Source organism: Agrilus planipennis, unplaced genomic scaffold, assembly GCF_000699045.2.
Source record: "Agrilus planipennis isolate EAB-ADULT unplaced genomic scaffold, Apla_2.0 scaffold43, whole genome shotgun sequence".
Classification (NCBI taxonomy): domain Eukaryota; kingdom Metazoa; phylum Arthropoda; class Insecta; order Coleoptera; family Buprestidae; genus Agrilus; species Agrilus planipennis.
Genome location: NW_020438914.1, coordinates 46,841 through 67,111, shown reverse-complemented (window position 1 = coordinate 67,111; position 20,271 = coordinate 46,841). Strand labels below are relative to the sequence as shown.

The 20,271-nt window shown below is 32.2% G+C and overlaps 4 protein-coding genes and 1 long non-coding RNA gene across 13 annotated transcripts; 2 read left to right on the top strand and 3 right to left on the bottom strand.

Annotated features, from left to right (window-relative positions):
• Positions 1–747: 747 nt before the first annotated feature.
• LOC108733937 (1-acyl-sn-glycerol-3-phosphate acyltransferase alpha) lies at positions 748–12,064 on the bottom strand. Of its 6 annotated transcripts, none has more exons than XM_025973561.1 (7): positions 11,695–12,064; positions 2,847–2,930; positions 2,234–2,420; positions 1,933–2,066; positions 1,474–1,655; positions 983–1,142; positions 748–904 (listed from the first exon to the last, which is right to left on the bottom strand). In XM_025973561.1, the coding sequence occupies exons 2-7, from the start codon at positions 2,875–2,877 to the stop codon at positions 750–752; spliced, it is 849 nt and encodes a 282-aa protein (XP_025829346.1). In that variant the 5' UTR covers positions 2,878–2,930; positions 11,695–12,064; the 3' UTR covers positions 748–749. The 6 variants fall into 6 exon arrangements, 5 of the variants coding, with proteins under 5 accessions (XP_025829346.1, XP_025829347.1, XP_025829348.1 ...); XM_025973562.1 differs by lacking the exon at positions 11,695–12,064 and adding an exon at positions 11,136–11,529; XM_025973563.1 differs by lacking the exon at positions 11,695–12,064 and adding an exon at positions 10,156–10,257.
• A 1,142-nt stretch (positions 12,065–13,206) lies between these two features.
• On the bottom strand, positions 13,207–16,250 carry LOC108733966 (zinc finger protein 883). Of its 4 annotated transcripts, none has more exons than XM_018465335.2 (3): positions 15,536–16,072; positions 14,690–14,915; positions 13,207–13,798 (listed from the first exon to the last, which is right to left on the bottom strand). In XM_018465335.2, the coding sequence occupies exons 1-3, from the start codon at positions 15,671–15,673 to the stop codon at positions 13,326–13,328; spliced, it is 837 nt and encodes a 278-aa protein (XP_018320837.1). In that variant the 5' UTR covers positions 15,674–16,072; the 3' UTR covers positions 13,207–13,325. The 4 variants fall into 4 exon arrangements, with proteins under 4 accessions (XP_018320837.1, XP_018320836.1, XP_018320835.1 ...); XM_018465334.1 differs by adding an exon at positions 16,235–16,250 and having other exon boundaries at positions 13,210–14,915; positions 15,536–15,977; XM_018465333.1 differs by adding an exon at positions 16,105–16,206 and having other exon boundaries at positions 13,210–14,915; positions 15,536–15,977.
• Positions 16,251–16,614: 364 nt separating this feature from the next.
• Positions 16,615–17,894, top strand: LOC108733949 (cilia- and flagella-associated protein 20). The gene is made up of 2 exons (XM_018465317.2): positions 16,615–16,997; positions 17,056–17,894. Exons 1-2 carry the CDS (start codon positions 16,722–16,724, stop codon positions 17,380–17,382), a joined length of 603 nt encoding a protein of 200 aa, XP_018320819.1. The 5' UTR covers positions 16,615–16,721; the 3' UTR covers positions 17,383–17,894.
• Positions 17,895–17,993: 99 nt separating this feature from the next.
• Positions 17,994–19,583, top strand: LOC108733945. Its single transcript, XM_018465310.2, has 3 exons — positions 17,994–18,432; positions 18,480–18,921; positions 18,993–19,583. The coding sequence occupies exons 1-3, from the start codon at positions 18,050–18,052 to the stop codon at positions 19,275–19,277; spliced, it is 1,110 nt and encodes a 369-aa protein (XP_018320812.1). The 5' UTR covers positions 17,994–18,049; the 3' UTR covers positions 19,278–19,583.
• Positions 18,831–20,265, bottom strand: LOC108733950. Its single transcript, XR_001937303.2, has 2 exons — positions 19,579–20,265; positions 18,831–19,475 (listed from the first exon to the last, which is right to left on the bottom strand). It is a non-coding gene; the product is annotated as an uncharacterized LOC108733950 (long non-coding RNA).
• Between the last annotated feature and the right edge of the window lie 6 nt (positions 20,266–20,271).

Here is a 20,271-nt window from a genome sequence, read left to right as displayed (position 1 = left end):
CAAAATAAAACTGTAACGGTTTTACGTGTCGTTGATTTATCCTTATCGTTAGAGGCGAGCTTTGCTCTGCTGGTTAGATACTTAGAGAAGCGGAATTGATGCGACTCGCATTCATCCTTATAGATAATAATAATGAAACAACTTAGAATGAAACTGCATTCAAAATAAAATTTAATTGGATCTTCCTCTACTCCACACTCTTGCCGAATCCATTTTTCATCGTATTTCTCTATCAGAAAAATTATAAGTAGTTTCATGACTCAACAAAAACAACACTTTATAAACCGGATAATATGATTTACTTGTGATGGTGAAATCTAATTAAGTATTAAACATATTTCTACTACACGTTTTAATTAGTATGTGAAATACCATTCACAAAGAAATCAACACTTTTCATTCACCGATTACATTTAAAACTTCGTTTGTTAATTTGTAAAATACTTAAAATTTTTAGTTCATTTTGTTATTACTACTATTTGTAATAATCTTTATGCAATCCAAAAACAATAAAGAAACGATTCCGCTGATAATCCAAATTTTTATATACTTAGTTTGTTTTATTTGTTAAAAAATTACAATATATAAATAAATGCTTTTCAAAATAACTTCTCATAATCATCACATATTAAACAATATAGGTATAATTTTAAATGCAATATATATACATATATTTATATATATAAAGCTTGTTTGTTCGTTTATATGCTTTTCTCTTAATTATATTTTTCAGTCAATAACATTCAATATTAGTTAACTTTTTTATTATTAACTTTTAACAATAACGATGAATCTTTGAGATGAGACGACATACTCGTATATGCTGTTTCCATTAAATATGGAAGATCGTCTTTTGTTAACCCAGAAGTAGCTATTGGAGGTAATATCGTTATATCAATATGTCCTAAAAAATAAACGAAAATGTAGTATTCGATTATTGACAGGGAATAATAAATGAATAAGAACAAAAGTTTTCATTTGCCTTCTCCAAATGTATGTTTTCCTAAAAATTTGTAACGGTCCACAACAACTGGTTGTAATGGACATTGCGAAGCTAAAGCTAAATGGAATGCTCCTTTTTTAAACGGTAATAACTTGTTTCCTAGATTTCTCGTTCCTTCAGGAAACATTAGTACCCGAGCCTAGAAATAATGGCATTCATTAATTATCTTGAAATACGAAAAATGTAAAATGCCAAAAATTATTACAGCTACACTACCCATATGTAGCTTTTTTGCACATACCTGTATGATTTTTTACCAATGTACCAATATATTTACTAAATCAAGCAGTCTTATAAAAGAAACAATATATTTTTATCTGTACATATATACAAGCATATGTAGATATACACATTAGAGCCCTATTTTAAGCAAAACTATAAACAAAACTACTTACTTGAAAAATTGACTGATAATTTAGAAAGATATGCATATACATACTTGCTGAACATTTTATTTTATGAACACTTACTTTTCTTTTTCGTATCGTTTCTCCAGTTTTGTTGACGGCATCTTGGGCTCTTTCTGGATTATAGCGATCGATAAATATAGTACCCCACAACCATGTAGCTAAACCGAAGGGCCATAAAAAGAACACCTCTTTTTTTGAAATTACTGTACAATTTTTCATAATTGGCCATAGCTGGGCTAAAACTACAACAAACTTTCTTCAACTATATGTACATAACTATAAATAATTCAAATTATATTATATTCAAAGAAACTGTAACATTTCGTGGACATTAAAAAAAATTGAATTCACACATACACACATATGTATCATTATTTGAAAATTGAATTAATAATTCTATTACCCCTTTAAGCACTACTGCATATTTTTAAAGCAGGACATAGGGAACTGTGGTGGTTTATGATGGTCTAACACTTTATGTTCATTTTTTAAGTAGGTAACTTAAAATATTTTTCATACCGATAAGATCCAAAGCACTTTGGTGATTTATCAAAACCACACATCCACTGTCTTCAACAATGTTTTCTCGTCCCTTTACCGTGTAAGTCAACCCGAAAAGCCATGCAAACATTCGTAACAGTTTTGCTGGAAGTCTGAAAAACGAACACCAACCTTGAATGACCGAATTTTTTAGATTATAAACGATTTAAAAAAAATGTTTCTATCTAATTGTATTATTAGTCTTCACATCGATTAAAGCATTAGATAGCAATTAAAACAAAATGCTACGCTATTTTTTAGTGTTAGAACACCTACTTACAGAGCATTTCGACTATCACGGGGCCTACGTAACATAAGAGGGATTGGAAGACTGGCAGCCACCAAACTTATCAAAATGAAAAGAGTGAATTTCAAATAATATTGAGCTGTTAATGAATTTTTCCATAATATGATTATTATTGTTAATACCAGAAAAAAACTCCAAAATAATAGTAAAATAGTCATCTCTGTAACAAAAGAAACAAAGCGATGATATTATCTATACATAAATTATATTAAAATCNTTTTTAAGTCTGCCCAAACAATTATCGAAAGCGATTACTTTTAAAATAAGTAATTAAAAAAGTTAAAATTGAATTAATGCATTTACGCCTGCTTATTTCAGAAGCACATGAAATAATAACAATAAAAAGCCAAACATGTAGGAAGCATGTTACCTAATATAAATGATAGTAATTCAAAATTGATGTATATGCATTATGCATTTTTTACTTTCAATCTATACGTGTATGTATACATATAAGTATCTAGTCCTTCTGTAAATTATAAACTTAAGTTATTATTACGGTACTATCAATAGTATCATATTGTATTTTAATCAAATACTTAAAGAAGCATTATCTATGCATATAATATAAAAATGAGTGTTTTACTTTGTTTGTATCGTATGAGTTCCCAAACCATTCATCGGATTGCGATGAAACTTTAGTAAGATGTCCACGCCGCAAAGATGGTTTCTGAATATAAAAAAGAAATAAATAATAAAGAAAACGCTCTTTTTGTATAGGGTATTTCCGCTGGTACAATATATAAAATAATATTAAAGCGCAGAAATATTTCGATAAAACGGTAATGTAACACTGTGAAATGAAACAAATAAGAAGTAATTTTGCAATCGAATATAAAATGGTAAATGATTTTTTTAACCAATTTCAACCTATTTTAAATTTATTAGTTCTAAGTGATACCGCAAACATTCGTTTTATAAATAATTTTACAATCATGCTTTAGACACATGGTGATTTACAAGCCACTAAATCGTTATCTTTCTTAAAACATGTAAGTTATTTACATCCATACTCCTTTCATCTTGTTATGTAACCTTTCAATGTAATTTATTAAATTTCAGTAAGTTTAAGTTACTGAATTTTGTAGAAAATACCAAACAATCGCAATAATACCTAAATACACAGTTTCAAGTACAAATGAAATGACTATTATTTTTACCATTCATTTTGTAAGTTTTTTTTAATTCTCGGAAGTTGTTATGTTGTTGAATACTGTTAATTGATGAACGTAACTCGGTGTGGAATTGAGTTGTTATCAATTGCCTATAATTCCAATTAAGTGATTATAGGTAGTTTATAGTTTATAGGTTGAAAATTGTTACGGATAAAATAACGCACTATTTCTTCACTAACAATAACACTGAACTTTATTAAATAATTTTAAAAATACACTATGTCAATAAAATAAAATTAATTGTTGAAAAAATACGCGTACAAAATATGTTATATCCCGCGGAGAGTATGTTTGTTGAGATGCTGTTTTGTGCGAGTGACAATGAACGACTGCTTTTAGAGGAAAGCATTTTAGGTTTTCGGTAAACAAAAAAAGACTAATACGAAATGTACGAGCAAAAATAGCCCTTAAAGACACAAAATAGAGCAACAAATCATTCAAGGAATTACTGAGAATTCGAACTTGCCGGACCGTCATAAAAATGGTTAGTGAAGGGTCTCGACAAAAATTACCTGCGGGTGAATAGTGAGGCTATTTTGAACGTTGAAAAGTTTTGAAAAAAGATTCGTTAAACTGAACATACTCCCCCCGTTGAGAGGCAAATGCCGATCAAATAGTAGATGTTCAATAGTTACAATAGATTCGCTAGCTATATTAATTTAGATTAAAAATAACATATTGAATTTGAATTAAAACAAAATTAGAAAATGAAGAAAATAAATATTATGATGCTTCAATGGACTTGATAAATTTATCTTCAGCCTGTTGAATTGGCAGTGGTGCTACCTTTTGCACGCTGCGGTCATATTCCCCCTTGGCGGTTTTGATTCTGACGACTCTTACAATACCGTCATCACCTGGATAAGTAGCTGTTATCTTTCCCAGACTCCATTGAAGTGGAGGGAGGTTGTCTTCTTTTAGTAAGACAAGTGTCCCAATTTCGAGGTTTGGAAGTTGTTTTTTCCATTTATGGCGTGTAGTCAATTCATTTAGGTATTCTTTTGACCATCGGGACCAAAAATGTTGACGCATCTGTTGTATGTGCTCCCAGGTTGACAATCTATTAACTGAAACTTCTGAAAAATCCTGACTAGGCAAGCTCGTTAATGAATCGCCAATAAGGAAATGAGCAGGTGTGAGAACTGATAAATCGTTGGGGTCGGAGGAAATAGGTGTCAGAGGGCGAGAATTCAAAATAGCTTCAATTTCAGTGGTTAGAGTAGTTAATTCCTCGAACGTTAATAAAGTATTGCCGATAATGCGACGGAGATGGTGTTTGAATGATTTGACTGCGGCTTCCCAGAGACCACCGAAGTTGGGAGCTCGTGCTGGTATAAAGTGCCATTTTATTTCCTTTTGATTACAGTATCGATTAAGTTTTTGCTGATGTTTAGTGTCATTCAGTAATGCATATAATTCCTTGATTTCATTGTGTCCTCCCACAAAGTTTGTGGCATTGTCTGTATAAATGTCGGTGCAAATTCCTCGTCGTGCAATAAATCTTTTCAGGGCTGCTAAAAATGCATCTGTTGATAGATCGCTAACTACTTCAATATGTACCGCCTTGGTGGTGAAGCATATAAATATGGCTACGTAGACCTTTACCTTGTTTCTATTACGCAACTTCTTTTCTTTAATGAAAAAAGGTCCGCAATAGTCGATACCTACTCTGCTGAAGGGTCGGGCTGGGGTTACTCTCGAAGCAGGTAAGTCGCCCATTAAATATTCTATGGATACAGGTTGCGATTTGCAGCAAGTGATGCAACGTCGAATTATTTTTCGGACTTGATTCCGACCATCTAAAATCCAATACTGTCGTCGCAGTGCATATAAAGTGGCTTGTACGCCTGCGTGTAAATTTTGACGATGTTCTACTACCAAATTGTGCAGGTAACACCCCTCTGGAAATTAAATCGGCAGGATTTTCATGTGTTTTTATGTGCCTCCATTCGTGGATATCTGCCTTTTCTTGGATTGAAGCGATGCGGTTTGCAACAAAGGTTTTCAAATTTTGTGGATGAGTTTTTAACCAATGTAATACAATTGTCGAGTCTGTCCAGCAAATAATTTTTTGTAAATTCAGTTGCAGTGCTTCTTTCACGTATGTGATCAAATTAGCAAGTAGTTGTGCTCCGCACAGTTCTAAGCGGGGAATAGTTGTTGCTTTTAATGGTGATACTCGTGATTTTGCGCAAAGAAGGGTAACCTTTGATTTTCCTGTTTTGTTCCAAGATTTTACGTATACACATGCTCCGTAGGCCCTTTGACTTGCGTCACAAAACCCATGGAGCTCAATGTTGACGGAATTTTTGATGGTTGTGAGTCTGTTAAAGTGTATATTATTCAATTCCGATAATTGCTGATAGTAGTGATTCCATTCTGTATGGAGATCAGTTGGGAGTGACTCATCCCAATCGAGTTTTAATGCCCATAACTTTTGCATAACTATCTTTGCAGTAATGACGACAGGAGCCAATAGACCGAGAGGATCAAAAATACGAGCGATGACAGACATTATTGCTCTTTTTGTTGTTTTTTCAGGAATATGAGTGGGATTGACGGTGTAGACTATGGTGTCGTGAGAGGAGTCCCACTTGATACCGAGGGTTTTTATGGTCGATGTGTCTTGCAAAAGCAAATGTTTATTTATGCTTTCTGTTGGCAGTCCTTCTAGTGCTTTTGGATTGTTAGATGCCCACTGCCTGATTTTCAAACCACCGCACTCGAGAAGTTTAGTCAGTTGATCTCGTATGTGCAAAACGTCATCTATATTGTTTGCCCCTGTTAATAGATCATCGACGTAAAAATCTGATTGTACAACTTTTGAGGCTAATGGATAATTGTCTTGTTCATCGCGACCTAGTTGATGGAGACAACGAATGGCTAGATATGGTGCACACGACAATCCAAAGGTTACGGTGTTTAATTCATAAGTTTGGATTTCACCCTTTGAGTTCGTCCACAAAATTCGTTGATACTTGCGATCATCTTCCCTTATGTAAAATTGGCGATACATTTTCTCTATGTCTCCGGTGATAACTATAGGGTATTTTCGAAAGCGTAATAAAAGTGTCATTAATTCAGGCTGAATCGTTGGGCCGACCATTAATGTGTCGTTCAGTGATATTCCTGTAGAGCTCTTTGCGGATCCGTCAAATACAACTCGTACAGCCGTAGTGAGACTACCTGGTTTTGTGACGGCATGATGGGGCAGGTAAAATCCGGATTCTCTTGCTTCAGGTTCGTCTATTGCTGATAAATGGCCGAGTTCTATATACTCATTCAAAACATTATGGTATTCTTTATTTAGTTCTGTATTTGATGCTAGTTTTCGTTGTAAGCCTTGTAATCGTTTGCGGGCCATAGATAACGATTCGCCGATTTTGAATTGTTTGTCGTTGAATGGTAATGCTACAGTATATCGTCCATCCTCACGTCGTTGAAAATTATTCAAAAAATGCGCTTCGCAGTCCGTTTCTGGTATTGCTATTGTACTTGGAGTTTCCTCGATCTCCCAAAATTTCGATATGTCAAATTGAAGCTCCGACGTTAAATGACAATGACGTGTACGTGACGGTCGTGCAGCAGGTGCACTCCCCCCGATTACCCATCCGACTTTGGTCTTTTGTAAAAACAATTCTGGTCCACCTTCTGGCGATAAATCGATTTGTCCTACTGATAATAACGACAGTGCGATGCCGGTGCCCAAAAGCATGTCAACTGGAGCAACCTTATGAAATTCGGGATCAGCGAGCTGAATGTTTTTTGGGATTTTTATTTGATTCCTCTGTATTGGATCTTGTGGAACGAAGTTAGAAATGGTTTGAACAATTAGAAATGTTGCAAGTCGATTATAACCAGTAGTTCGTGATGATATGGTTGTTGAGATTGTGCCTTTTGAGACCGTGGCCCGATCGTTCAGAACGCCGATTGGTATGTAACATTCTCGACGTTGGAGTCCAAGTTTTCTGGCGAATTCTTCGGTTATAAAATTTGATGTCGCGCATGTATCGATGAGAGTACGACATTCTACGGGTTTATTCCTTATGTTGTTTGCATTAATTTTTGCAGTAACCATTAATGTGCCTAAAGATGCATTAACTACAAAGGCGACTGGTCGCGATATGGATGTTTTCCGTGGTTCTAGTCCTGCCTTCGAGGACGATTGCATTTCGTGTATATTATTGGAATTTGTTTGTTCAATTGTTTCTTTATTTATCGTTGAATTCCTGGCTTGAGATTGATGTAAGAGGGTATGATGACGGGCGTTGCATTCGCGACAAGTACTTTTAGATAAGCATTCGCGCATTCCGTGTCTTTGACCAAGACAATTAAAACATAATGAGAGATTAGTGGCCATTTTTCGTCGTTCTTCAACTGACAGCTGTCGAAAAGTCGCGCAACGATATACTGGGTGTTCTTGAGAGCAAACAACACATGAAGCTGATTTCTTCGAAGAATTTAGTGAGGGATTAGACGTCATGAATGCTTGATTGCCAGAGGAATTAGATTTCTTGTATCTTAGATTATCATTACGTGGATTATTTTGCTTAAGTTGATCCGATACATTAAAATCTGTACAGTTTGCTCGCTTCTCTAAAAAGTCTGTCAAATGCGTGTAAGATGGCATGGATTTATCAGTTAATGATAGTTCCCAATGCCAGGCAGTAGTTGTGCTAATTTTTGATAAAATTAATTCAATAAGCGGCAAGTCCCACTGGTCAACTGGAGCGTCCATATTTTTAAATGCTTGTACGTGAAGATTGAATGTGGTTAAAAATTTATTCAACGCGATTGGTGTATCTTTGGCGAGTTTTGGATAATCGCGTAGTATGGCCCAGTGTTTTCTCATAATTTTTCGCGGACATTCGTACTTCTTTTTTAACGTGTCTAATGCTAATTCATAATTTTCCTCGGTTATTTTAAGAGAATCTATGGTTGCGGCGGCGCCTTCCTTTAATGATAACTTCAAATATTGAAATTTACGTATCGCAGGTAAACGAGGTTCATCGTGAATGACCTTTGTAAAGTTGTCAATGAAAGTTGGCCATTCTTCAACAGCCCCACTAAAGGTCGGAAGCGTTACTGTCGGTAGTTTGACACTTAGTTCATTATTTTGTTGAATAATTTGAGGAAGTGCCGGTTGTATAGGATTTCTTGCTGGTAAATTTGTCGTATTGAATTCTCTTAAGAATTTTCTAGCCTTGCCCTTAACCTTGTTGTAAAAAGTTTCATATTCTTCTCGTTTTTCTATTTCTTCTGGTTGTATTTCTTCTATTTGATCTTGTATGTCATAAAATTTTGCAAAATTTAATTCTAATGTTTCGAGTGACGTTTGCAGATAGTCAGGATCACGAGAGTCAGGGATGTTTTCCCAGCTGTTGATAATTTTTATGAAACTACTTAACGCACGATGTATCGCTGCACGTTTATGATGTAGGCTTTTAAGAGTGGCGACGTCAGTCATTTTGAAAGATAGATGATAAGAATAGGGGTTGGCGATATGAATATAACGAGCTTACCTGCCGATCTTGACTGTGCTACTGGTGAGCCGTGGATAACGCTGCTGGTGAGCCGTGGAAAACGCTGCTGGTGAGCTGTTGATAACGCTGCTGGTGAGCCGTAGATAACGCTGCTGGTGAGCCGTGGATAACGCTGCTGGTGAGCCGTAGATAACGCTGCTGGTGAGCCGTTGATAACGCTGATCACTATAGCCGTATTTGTTAATTTGTCACTGCACTTGGATTCGATTTTTGATTTGATAATAGTAAACAATGTTCGTTACTTGTGAATTGTTCGTTAATGCAATTTAAATGATGTAAACGGATTAAAATCCGGCTCGAAGGACCATATGTTAATTGATGAACGTAACTCGGTGTGGAATTGAGTTGTTATCAATTGCCTATAATTCCAATTAAGTGATTATAGGTAGTTTATAGTTTATAGGTTGAAAATTGTTACGGATAAAATAACGCACTATTTCTTCACTAACAATAACACTGAACTTTATTAAATAATTTTAAAAATACACTATGTCAATAAAATAAAATTAATTGTTGAAAAAATACGCGTACAAAATATGTTATATCCCGCGGAGAGTATGTTTGTTGAGATGCTGTTTTGTGCGAGTGACAATGAACGACTGCTTTTAGAGGAAAGCATTTTAGGTTTTCGGTAAACAAAAAAAGACTAATACGAAATGTACGAGCAAAAATAGCCCTTAAAGACACAAAATAGAGCAACAAATCATTCAAGGAATTACTGAGAATTCGAACTTGCCGGACCGTCATAAAAATGGTTAGTGAAGGGTCTCGACAAAAATTACCTGCGGGTGAATAGTGAGGCTATTTTGAACGTTGAAAAGTTTTGAAAAAAGATTCGTTAAACTGAACAAATACATTTATTACTGTATTTTACAATTTTTTTAAAAAATACATTCCAACCCTTAATCGCCTTGTACGTTAATTATAAAAATTCATTTTTATAAATAGCATTTCAAATACTTTACATGTTCCTATCCAGTTATCGTTTATGCCTAAGGATTATTTTGTTTTTTTTTTTTGATAGGGCTTAAATTTTTGAATTTAAACCAATAAAGGCTTTAAAATGTACATTTCAAGGGAGTAAAGAATCCAATAGAATTATGCGTATTTATAGTATATATAACTAAATGTGTACCTCGGAAAAAAATATAAGCATCTACTAAAATAATGTACTTACGTAATTGAGATCAAAGGTAGCAGATACATAATAATTATAAACAAACAAGTTCAAGGTACAATACCATGTTAAGTATAAAAGTAAATATTCTACATATTTTTACAACTGAACCCATATAACTTACTGAAACTATAATAACGAATGAACATAAAAAATATTTTCCTCAATTTAATCGTAAATCTTAGGTATGTAGAATAAATAAAACACTCCTTGCAATTTGCAATAAGTAAAATAATTGATAATTGCTCCAAAATTTAATCTTTTAACCGTATGTACACACTAAATTTCATCCTATCTCCTACTCTGTTTAATATTTTTCATCTGGAGTACATTGATATGCAAGAACTGACAAGGAATACAATGAATTATAATATTAAAAACTTTTTAATCTGATATATGCATTATTTTGTTTTAGTATAAGTATCTTCTAGTCCCTATGTACATAACTCACGTGGGTTGTGTCTAATACCTTTATAAATATAAGGTAAATAGCTACACACAGTTAATTACATACTTTCAATATTACGAATTTCTATTGAAATTTGTATTCATTATTTCTTCTATCATATAGGTACCTATTTGTCTTTTATGAGATGATCTCTGAAAACCAACATAGATACATATATGTATTAGTAAAAAAAACAAATAAGTTTCTGTTTCAAGCACTTTCATTAGGTACTTACCTATGTAAGTACCTACTACTTAACGTAAATTTGACGTACCTAATATTGCAATAAATAACAAAATAGCAAAAAATAATTATTCATAACATTCTATAGCTAAAATAACTGTTGAGTGAAAATGATGTGCTTGATTTGCTTTCGTAGATCTATTCTTACATTTAAATTGTAATGTTAATTTTTAATTGATTGTGAAACAAAGGTTAAAGTTCATTTAATAGGTGCGACCCTTTTGATACATATATATTTATAAATTATAATTAACCTTCAGGAAGGACTTTTATATTAACAAATACTCACATTACTAACTTTCAGAAGTATAATATTGACTATTGTATACGTATGATTCCGATATTACACGTACTTAATTGTAAAGTATAGGAAATACAAACTAACGAGCAGTCCTAAATTGTTGATATGGCTATGTAATATATGCAATTTGTTAATATTTACACCACACTAATATGTAATATAGTTTCTCCATACATGCTCCATTCTGAACAAATTATTTTCTCAAGCACATGTTTCTCTCAGCTTCTTGTATAATGCAAAATAAATAGGAAGAGCAAATACAAATATACATAGCCCATTAAGTACATCAAACAGTTTGAAAACACTACAAAAATTTCGAAAGAAATCTTCAATTTGATAGAATAAGGAGAAACAGAAAAGAATAATCCTTCATTACAGGACTATACTAAATAATTTGAGGTTATGTTGTTGTAAACAAATATTTTGTCACATTTAAAGCAATAACTTGAACTAATTTTTAACACCATATCACGCTTCTAAGAAAATAAACAAAAATTCCAAAAGAAATGTACCTGAACCTAGTTTTTATTAATTAAAATTGACTTACTTTTTACTCATTAAACGTACGCACACACCATAACGTAACAAACCATTCCGTTAATTTAAATCTCAGTTAAATAGTTTATGCACTTATGTATACGAACATGTATAAAAATAATAGATATCTAACAAAGGTTTATTAATCTTAAACCTTTTCCATTAAATAAATGACATGTTACATACAGCAAATTTAAGTATTACTACATCACATGTCTTATTAATAATTATCCGTGAATCCATACACTTCACCACTACGACAGTCAACAAATCACTGACCACATACACATACAGTATCATCCGCATGCTAACTAATGCAATAATAGCATGCACAATGACGTATTGCATTATTGTATACCTCAGTTAATTGAATAAATACTTTGAATACATTATTAATTACTATTGGTAATATCACATGTAAATTATGACCCTATTATAAATTATGTGCCATTCCTACAGTAGTAATCCTTTTTTGAATTATTAATATTTATAATCTTAGTATAAGAGGTAGTTCAAATAACTATTCTTGTTATTAATGATTATTAACCATAGACTGCCATATACCATTATACATAGACATATTATACCTGCGAATGACTCAGTTCGTTACCTAGACTATGCAACATGGACATACAAGTTGTATATAGGGTTACATACCCCCTTCCTCAGGTAAAAGAGTAATGACTACCACGAATCTACCGACCGTTTCACTATATTTTAGTTGCCTTAAGGACCGAGCGGCATGGCCTAGAGTTTTAAACCATTGCTTAGCATTCGGGAGGACGCCTATTCGATTCCGGGTCCCGTCTACCTTGGTCGAAGTTTTTCTGTGGTTTCCTTTGGATCACTTAGGCAAATGCCGAGGCAGTATTATTCCACAGATAATCTTTCATTCTCTTCTGTCTTTATTTCGTCCGTCTCATCTTTCTAACCCGAACCACCACCCACCCATTCCCACGATTCCTGAAAGCAGGCTGAAGAGGGCCTTACGCCCTACTTTTCGGCATAGTCCAGAGGGACTGCCCGCCCACCAGCATTACTGGCTGGTGGGAATGAAACACCCAAGTGTTTTTTTTTTACCTTAAGGATGAAATGGAATTTTGAATTCGAACTTCAAGCATATCAACATATGAGGAATACATAAAACGCAAAATATCCCAAATTTAATAAAGCATGATTAAATAAAAGCAATCTTAATGTTATTTTGGCGTATTAGTATTTTTCTAAGAAGTTGTTGTGATAACTAAACTAAATGCGATTTGCTTAATATTTACTTAACTCTCTCAAAAATACAAACTTTATAATTATTACATTTTAAGTTTTAATTCGCACCAGCACTACCTGTTATTTTAAAGTCAGTTGCTGTAATAGAATAAAAATAGTCACGATATGGTGACTGGCGAACAATCAACTAGATTTGCAAATACTACCAATATACACAACTTATATTAACCAAATAAAAACTGTTTACATTGTTAAATTACAAATTAGAAATAATAACAAACTACAACATATTATAAATGTTGTAAAAATTAGAGGAAAATAAAAACTTAATCAAAATTATAATAATATAATATTTTTGTAATTACCTATAAAATTCTTCGCCATGAAATGCAGTTAATAACATAATTTCTAATAAAATCAACTCGTTAAATTGTTACCTGCCACTACCACAAAACTGTTTTCCTCACTATTTTCTTGAGTATGTTTTTTCATGTGGTGTGTGAGCCCATCTCTTCTAATAAATGAAGTTCCACAAACAGAACAAACATGTTCCCGTTTAACGTTGTGTATTTGAAAATGTCTTATTAATTTATCCTTCCTTCCAAAACGTTTATCACAATAAGAGCATTTGAAAGGTTTCATACCTGTATGTGTAGCAAGATGGCGGTCCAATTCTCGTTTTCGGAGGAACGATTTGCCACATATAGTACAAGTGAAGGGCCTTTGTAAAGAGTGCAATGTCATATGAACACGTAATCCTTCCGAACTGGAAAACTTCTTGTTACAAAGAGAACACGGATGTCGTTTGAATGCGTCACCGTTAGTTTTTTTGTTATTTTCAAAACCTCTAAATTCTTCGTTGTCATTCGAAACTCGATCGGGTGTGTTGCCTTCAAAATTCACGTTTTCAATATTGTTAGACATTATAAATGAATCTGACAAATTTAAATTTTTTGATATATTTTGTTCTTCAGAATGAAAATCATTACCGGCGGTACCTTCATTATTTGTGAATTCATTGTGATGAAAAGGGTTTATGCTAATAACCATATTTTCTTGGCTACTCCAGTCATTTTGTTTATTTTCAGAAGCATGACTGTTGTACTCGTTGTTTTCAGTTTCTTTTATTAATGTACTGTAATTTCCTAACGATAAATTCTGTCTCATTAATTCCAATTCCTGACTTTTGTCGCCTATATTCTGTTGAGGAAAATGACGTTTTTCATGTCGAATAAGTTTGTCCCGCCTCCCGAAATTTAAATGGCAGTAACGACAGCGAAAAGGTTTCTGTCCAGTGTGAATAATAGAATGACGAGACAGATCAGCCTTTGAAATGAACGTTTTAGGGCACAACTGACAAACAAATGGCTTATGTCCAGAATGAATACGCATGTGTTTAGACAAGTTTGTGTTCCTTGAAAATGATTTTAAACAAATAGTGCATGTGAATGGTTTAACACCTGTATGAACAATGGTATGCTTCCGTAAATCAGAGCGTCTTGCAAACGTTCTTTCACATTCAGGGCAATTATAGGGTTTGTCATTTTGATGAATGCTTTTCAAATGAGCCGAGTATTGGCTACGATCTGCAAATCCCATATTGCAATTTACACATGTATATGGTATATTGCTATTATGACCGGTACTTTCATGCAAAGCACAATCATTTTTGGTAGTAAATGCTTGATCACAATATTTGCACATGAAAACATTTCGGAACTCGTTAAAATCATTAGATTCGTGTGCTTCTATGTCACTTTGCAGCTCATTTTCAGTCTCACCTTCTGATTCATAATCTAAACTCATTGGATCCACCACCATAACAACATTGTTTTCTCCATTTCCATTTCCCTCGAAGAAATTCACGGCATCTTTGTCAGGAAGAGTGTTCACTTGACGTAGAGTAGCATCTGCTAAAAAGCACTGTTGCTTAAATTCGAGACAAAGTTCTATTTTGTACAAACAACGGTGACATATTAATGAAGGTAAACCATCTCCAGATGATATCTAAAAATGAAGGTGTAAATATAAACTTTTAAATAAATCTACACTAAAAACAAATTGTTACACTAATAGTAAGGTCATTGCTGATAACTAGTTAACCATAAAAATCACAGTTGCATGTTACTCTTGTTGAAGATTTAGTGTTTTATGAGACTTAAAGGCTTAATGAATAAGGATTTAAAAGAGAAGACAAAAACCACAAAACCTATTTTGAGACATTCATCCTTCGAATGAGTAATGAATGGGAAAAGGTTAGAAATTTTGAAGTTCTCAAAGGTTGTGTGGCTTTGTTCAGTTTTATCTTTTCCGCAATGTGTCTGACCTACACATCCCTACATGAAATTACAAATAAAAGATTATTTGCATTATAACACTAAAATGTGATAGTGTTTATGGAATTCTGTATTTCATACTTACAAAGTAAAATAGTCAATATATTATGAACACATGCTGATACTACTCATTTGTCTATTTTCAAATCAAAAATGTGGAAAATATGCGTGCACATAGTATAAATCTTAAACTTATTCACCCAAAGTTGTTTAGGTAAACGCCATAACATTGTTCTGACACTTATTTTTTTATGAAATTTACTGGATATTAAAATCAATCGTCAGGCTTACCTGTAGGTCAATGAACTCCTTTATTTTTCTACAAATACTCTTTTCTTTTCCTTGTATCTGATTAAATATGCCTAACATAAAACCATCTTTTTGCAAACACAACCTGCAAATTGTTGCATAAGTTCGCCACGCTTCCATTTCGACTAGCCGCTTGACACTAAAGGGCTTAAGCCTTCCACCGAAAATATTTCAATAATTGTGGAACTCACTTCTAGGCAACGAAATATATTTGTGTAAAATGATGCGATGTCTCATATAGACGTAATCAACCGTGAGTTACTAATACATCTGTTGTAAGACAAATGAAGACTTGCGCGTGGCCCCCTTCTAAACTGGAGCTCCGGATAGCGGTTGACTCATGGTGCAGGTGTTTACCGCATTGGCGGGGTTTTTGAACAAATGGAGGGTGACATTTCATATACATGTTTACTGTGTATAAATGCTGTAATATGCAAATGAACGAAAATTAATACAAAAAATAAAAATTAAGGGTTACTTTTTTCTTTAACTCGCTTTTAAAAATTTCATGTTGGCAAAATTAATAAGTTTAAACCCGAACAAATTCTAACCTTCAATTTTTTTATATAAACCATGTAGGTGTATGATAAGTTATTTTTGAAATATAAAAAGTGTAGAACGTTATAACTGAATTGTTTCCTATAATTTTGATAATAATATATTAATATAACAATACTCAACAATAATGACTGACAATGTCCATAACAATAATAGTGGTATTGTATGTATTGTGCCTTGTCTATGAAAGGTACATATCATCTATGGTGGTAGAATTTCTTGGACGCAATAATAATAGAAATTGCTAAAGATTTCTAACATCATAGACAACAATGTAATTAATAAAACAATTCAAAATTTAAGCCATTAAGCGAAAGGTAAAGAAAGAGAAAAATGTATGTATTTACATTTTCATTATACAGCAATCTAAAATTTAAAATTAATAAAGTAAACTAAAATATGTGTTATTGTTTTATTATTATGTGGTGCACTAACAATATTATTTACGTGAAGCTGTAGTTTTGCCGCTACACCAGGAGTTTCAAAGATTAATGTCAATATATTATCTATGGTCAGTATTCTTATGGATATTGTTTCTTTAAGATGATTTAACCTAAATATTCTGTTTTAAAACAAAATTTTGTAGTATTTAAATGAATCGTAAGGAGATATGTTTAAAAATACATTTCAAAGTGGGTTTCTTTCAATATTATATAGTATCGGCAGCAAACCACTTCAGTTGTGGGATAAAAAAGTGAGAAACGGTCATATAAAACGAATTACAGATGAAGACATTCAGTCCTTGGTATTAGAAATTGTTGGTTCAAATGTTAGTACTACGTATATTACATGTCCAGCAGATCCTCGAAAAACATTAGGAATACGCTTACCCTACCTTGTTATGATAGTAAAAAATATGAAAAAATACTTCACGTTTGAGATACAGGTATTTGATGTTCCAGCTTAGATATATGATTGCTGAACATAATTTTTTTTTATTGAAGATCTTAGATGATAAAAATGTTCGAAGGAGGTTCAGGGCAAGCAATTATCAATCAACTACGAGAGTTAAACCATTTATCTGCACAATGCCAATGAGATTGGATGAGGGTTGGAATCAAATACAATTTAATGTTGCTGATTTTACTAGACGAGCTTATGGTACCAACTATGTGGAAACATTAAGAGTTCAAGTTCATGCCAATTGTCGAATACGAAGGGTTTACTTCTCTGAGAGACTGTATTCTGAAGATGAGTTACCTGCAGAATTTAAATTATTCTTACCTATTCAAAATAAGTCAAGAACAGAAATAAATTCAAAAAATCCATAGCCAGACACAATTTCTAGAAACTGCTAAAATATTTTACTATTTCTTTTTTTTGAAGAAATTCCTAAATAGATGTATATTGCGTCTAATTTCAAATTGTACAGGATGTTTCCAAAAGTTTATTAATTTGCTAAATGTAATTTTAGAAAATGCTAATACGAACATTTCGGAATGTAAACTCTTAATAATTAGGTATAAATTTTCTCTAGTTCTTTTGTCTGTTATGAAATTGCCACACTCAAGATAATTATATTCTTGCAATCTTTATGTTGCACACTCATATGTATATATTAAAAATATAATAAATTTTAAACATGAAGTTTCCATAGAAACGATGTTTTCCACATTTTCAAATGTATATTTATTGATTTTCATTATGACAAATAATAATAGCATGTAATAAAACATTCAGTTATATTAGAGAGAAAACAACGATAAAATTTATCTATGTACACATACTACAATACATGGATGTACTGCAAGACTAAATAATAAACGCATTAATACTTCTTTTATTTACATACTATATTATTTTTACATATACAGACGGTAGTTTGCTTGTTTCGTAGTGAAAACCTATTAGAAATACTAAAGGGATATTGGATATATTTAAACGAATATCTACAGATGTTGTTAGTTATGTTGCCGCGTATTTTTGATAAAAAGAGACATGGATGTTACATACATCGCTCGAAATTTGAATCTGATAGGCTTTTTTATTGGTAGACAAACCAAATTTGAACCAATTTTGTTAAATAAGATTGTTAGATTTACGCTAAATGTAACGATTATCTTATCAGTATCTACATTCTATGCAATTTTTAATATTTTAAAGAAAATATTATTCGTTACACTATTTCTTGATTTGTGGATGTTTATAAATAAAATGTATTTAGTAACAATTCCTGAATGTTACGTTTATGATGGAGATTTTTACGATAAATTAAACGATATCGATAAAGAATTGAATACAGACAAACGTATTCTTAAAAAACAAAAATTTCGTGTTAATCAGTTAATTACATTTTGGCTTACTATGTTTACTATTTCCAGGTAAGTAAACATTTGGAAGTGAAATGAAATACAGTTTTATATTTTAGATCTTTTGTGAAATTGATAAGCAACGACCTTTTAGTAAATGTATGGTATATATTAAATGATTCAATTACTCATCTTAATAGGCTTCATATTGTGGCGAATATCACAACGAATGCGTTTTTAATAAAAGAAAGGACAGCAATGACTTATGAACATTTAATCAATTTTAAAATAATGATTCTTCTAATATTGCATAAAAAGACGACAGAGACAGAAGAAATTATTATGGACAACATATGCAAAGAAAATTTGCAACGAATGATTAAAATTTTATGTAAAATATGCGACGCAATTGATAAATTTAATAGACGCCACAGAGTCGAAATATTTCAACAGTTCACTTATATTTTCTGTTCAATTTTACTGCATGTATTTTATAATCAGTTCGAAGCGATTACATTCAAGAAAGTTATATCAATTACATTTTGGAACATCTTTTATCTGGTAAATTTCTATATAATACTTATTATCGAGTTTAATTATCAGTGTGTGTAAATGTTAACTAAATGTTTTAGGGGACTATTATTTCGATGCTTCACACTGCTACAGTGACCACGAAAATAATGAGCGAAATCCCTAAAGTTGTTCAAGATATTGTTTTAGAAATTATTCGGTGTAACAATTACACATTTCAACAACATAAAGTGTTGTTAGAGGAGCTTATACTATTTTCTGAATTGGCTTCATCACCTGGCTTAAAATTTTCGATTTATGGTATAGCCAACTTTAGTTATAGCATATTAATTTCTTTTGCCAGTAACATTGTATCTTATGTAGTAGTTTTGATGCTTTTTAAATAAATCGATTTTTTTCAATCAAATAAGTAATATATATTTTTTTTACAATACCGACCAATCGTGTTGGATGTCTTCAGTTTCGGTAAAAGGATCGTATCGTTTTCCAAACCTTTATTTAAAGTAAAATGGTCAAAAGTAAATCTCCCTATTACCAATTAATATTCGTTAAGAATAAATGGATGATCCTTGTGATTATATGCACTGAAACAAACAAAACAGTTACATAAAGAAATTAGCGTCACACATATACATGTATTAGCTTATGTAAAAAATCAATAAAACTAAATAATAAAATTGCAATTACAAAGAAGGTGGGTATATTCTTTCATTACACTCGAATGTGTCAATGTAAGCCTTTTTTTGTGGAGTAAATTCGAAGTCAAAAATGTTTAAATTTTTCTTAATTCGTTGTTTATTTACGGATTTTAGTATAGTTTTATGACCTTATTGGACCTGACAGATGGGCAATATTTGTACTGGTGATTTTCCAATTTTCTTGCGATTTCGATCAATTTGGAATCATCATTTGTTCGATGTCTTTTATTAAAATTAGAAACACCAATAGAGTTGGTCAACCTATTTCTACAGACTTCTTCCATGGCTTTTCACGTATCAGTAAAATATCGATGTCGCTGACATTTGAATTATAAGAAAACAAACCATCTCCTTCCTGAATAAAAAACATAACAAAAAGAAGTCAATAGTTTCATAATGGCATACCTACATAAAAAAGAGTATTTTTTTTTAATTCAGAAACCTTCCTTGGGGTGTAGACAACAACTCACCAAAGTTTCATCGCAATCGCATTCTAATACATACATATACAGTCGGTTCATTATTAAATAAATTAAATATAAAAGTTTGAGTTTTTTTTAATTACGAAATAATAATTAAAAAATAAAATTTAAAAATAGGCAGGGATAATAAACCAATTCTAAAAGTAACGGTAACATTAATTAATTTTTATTAAGTGACATAACATTAAAATATGATTAGA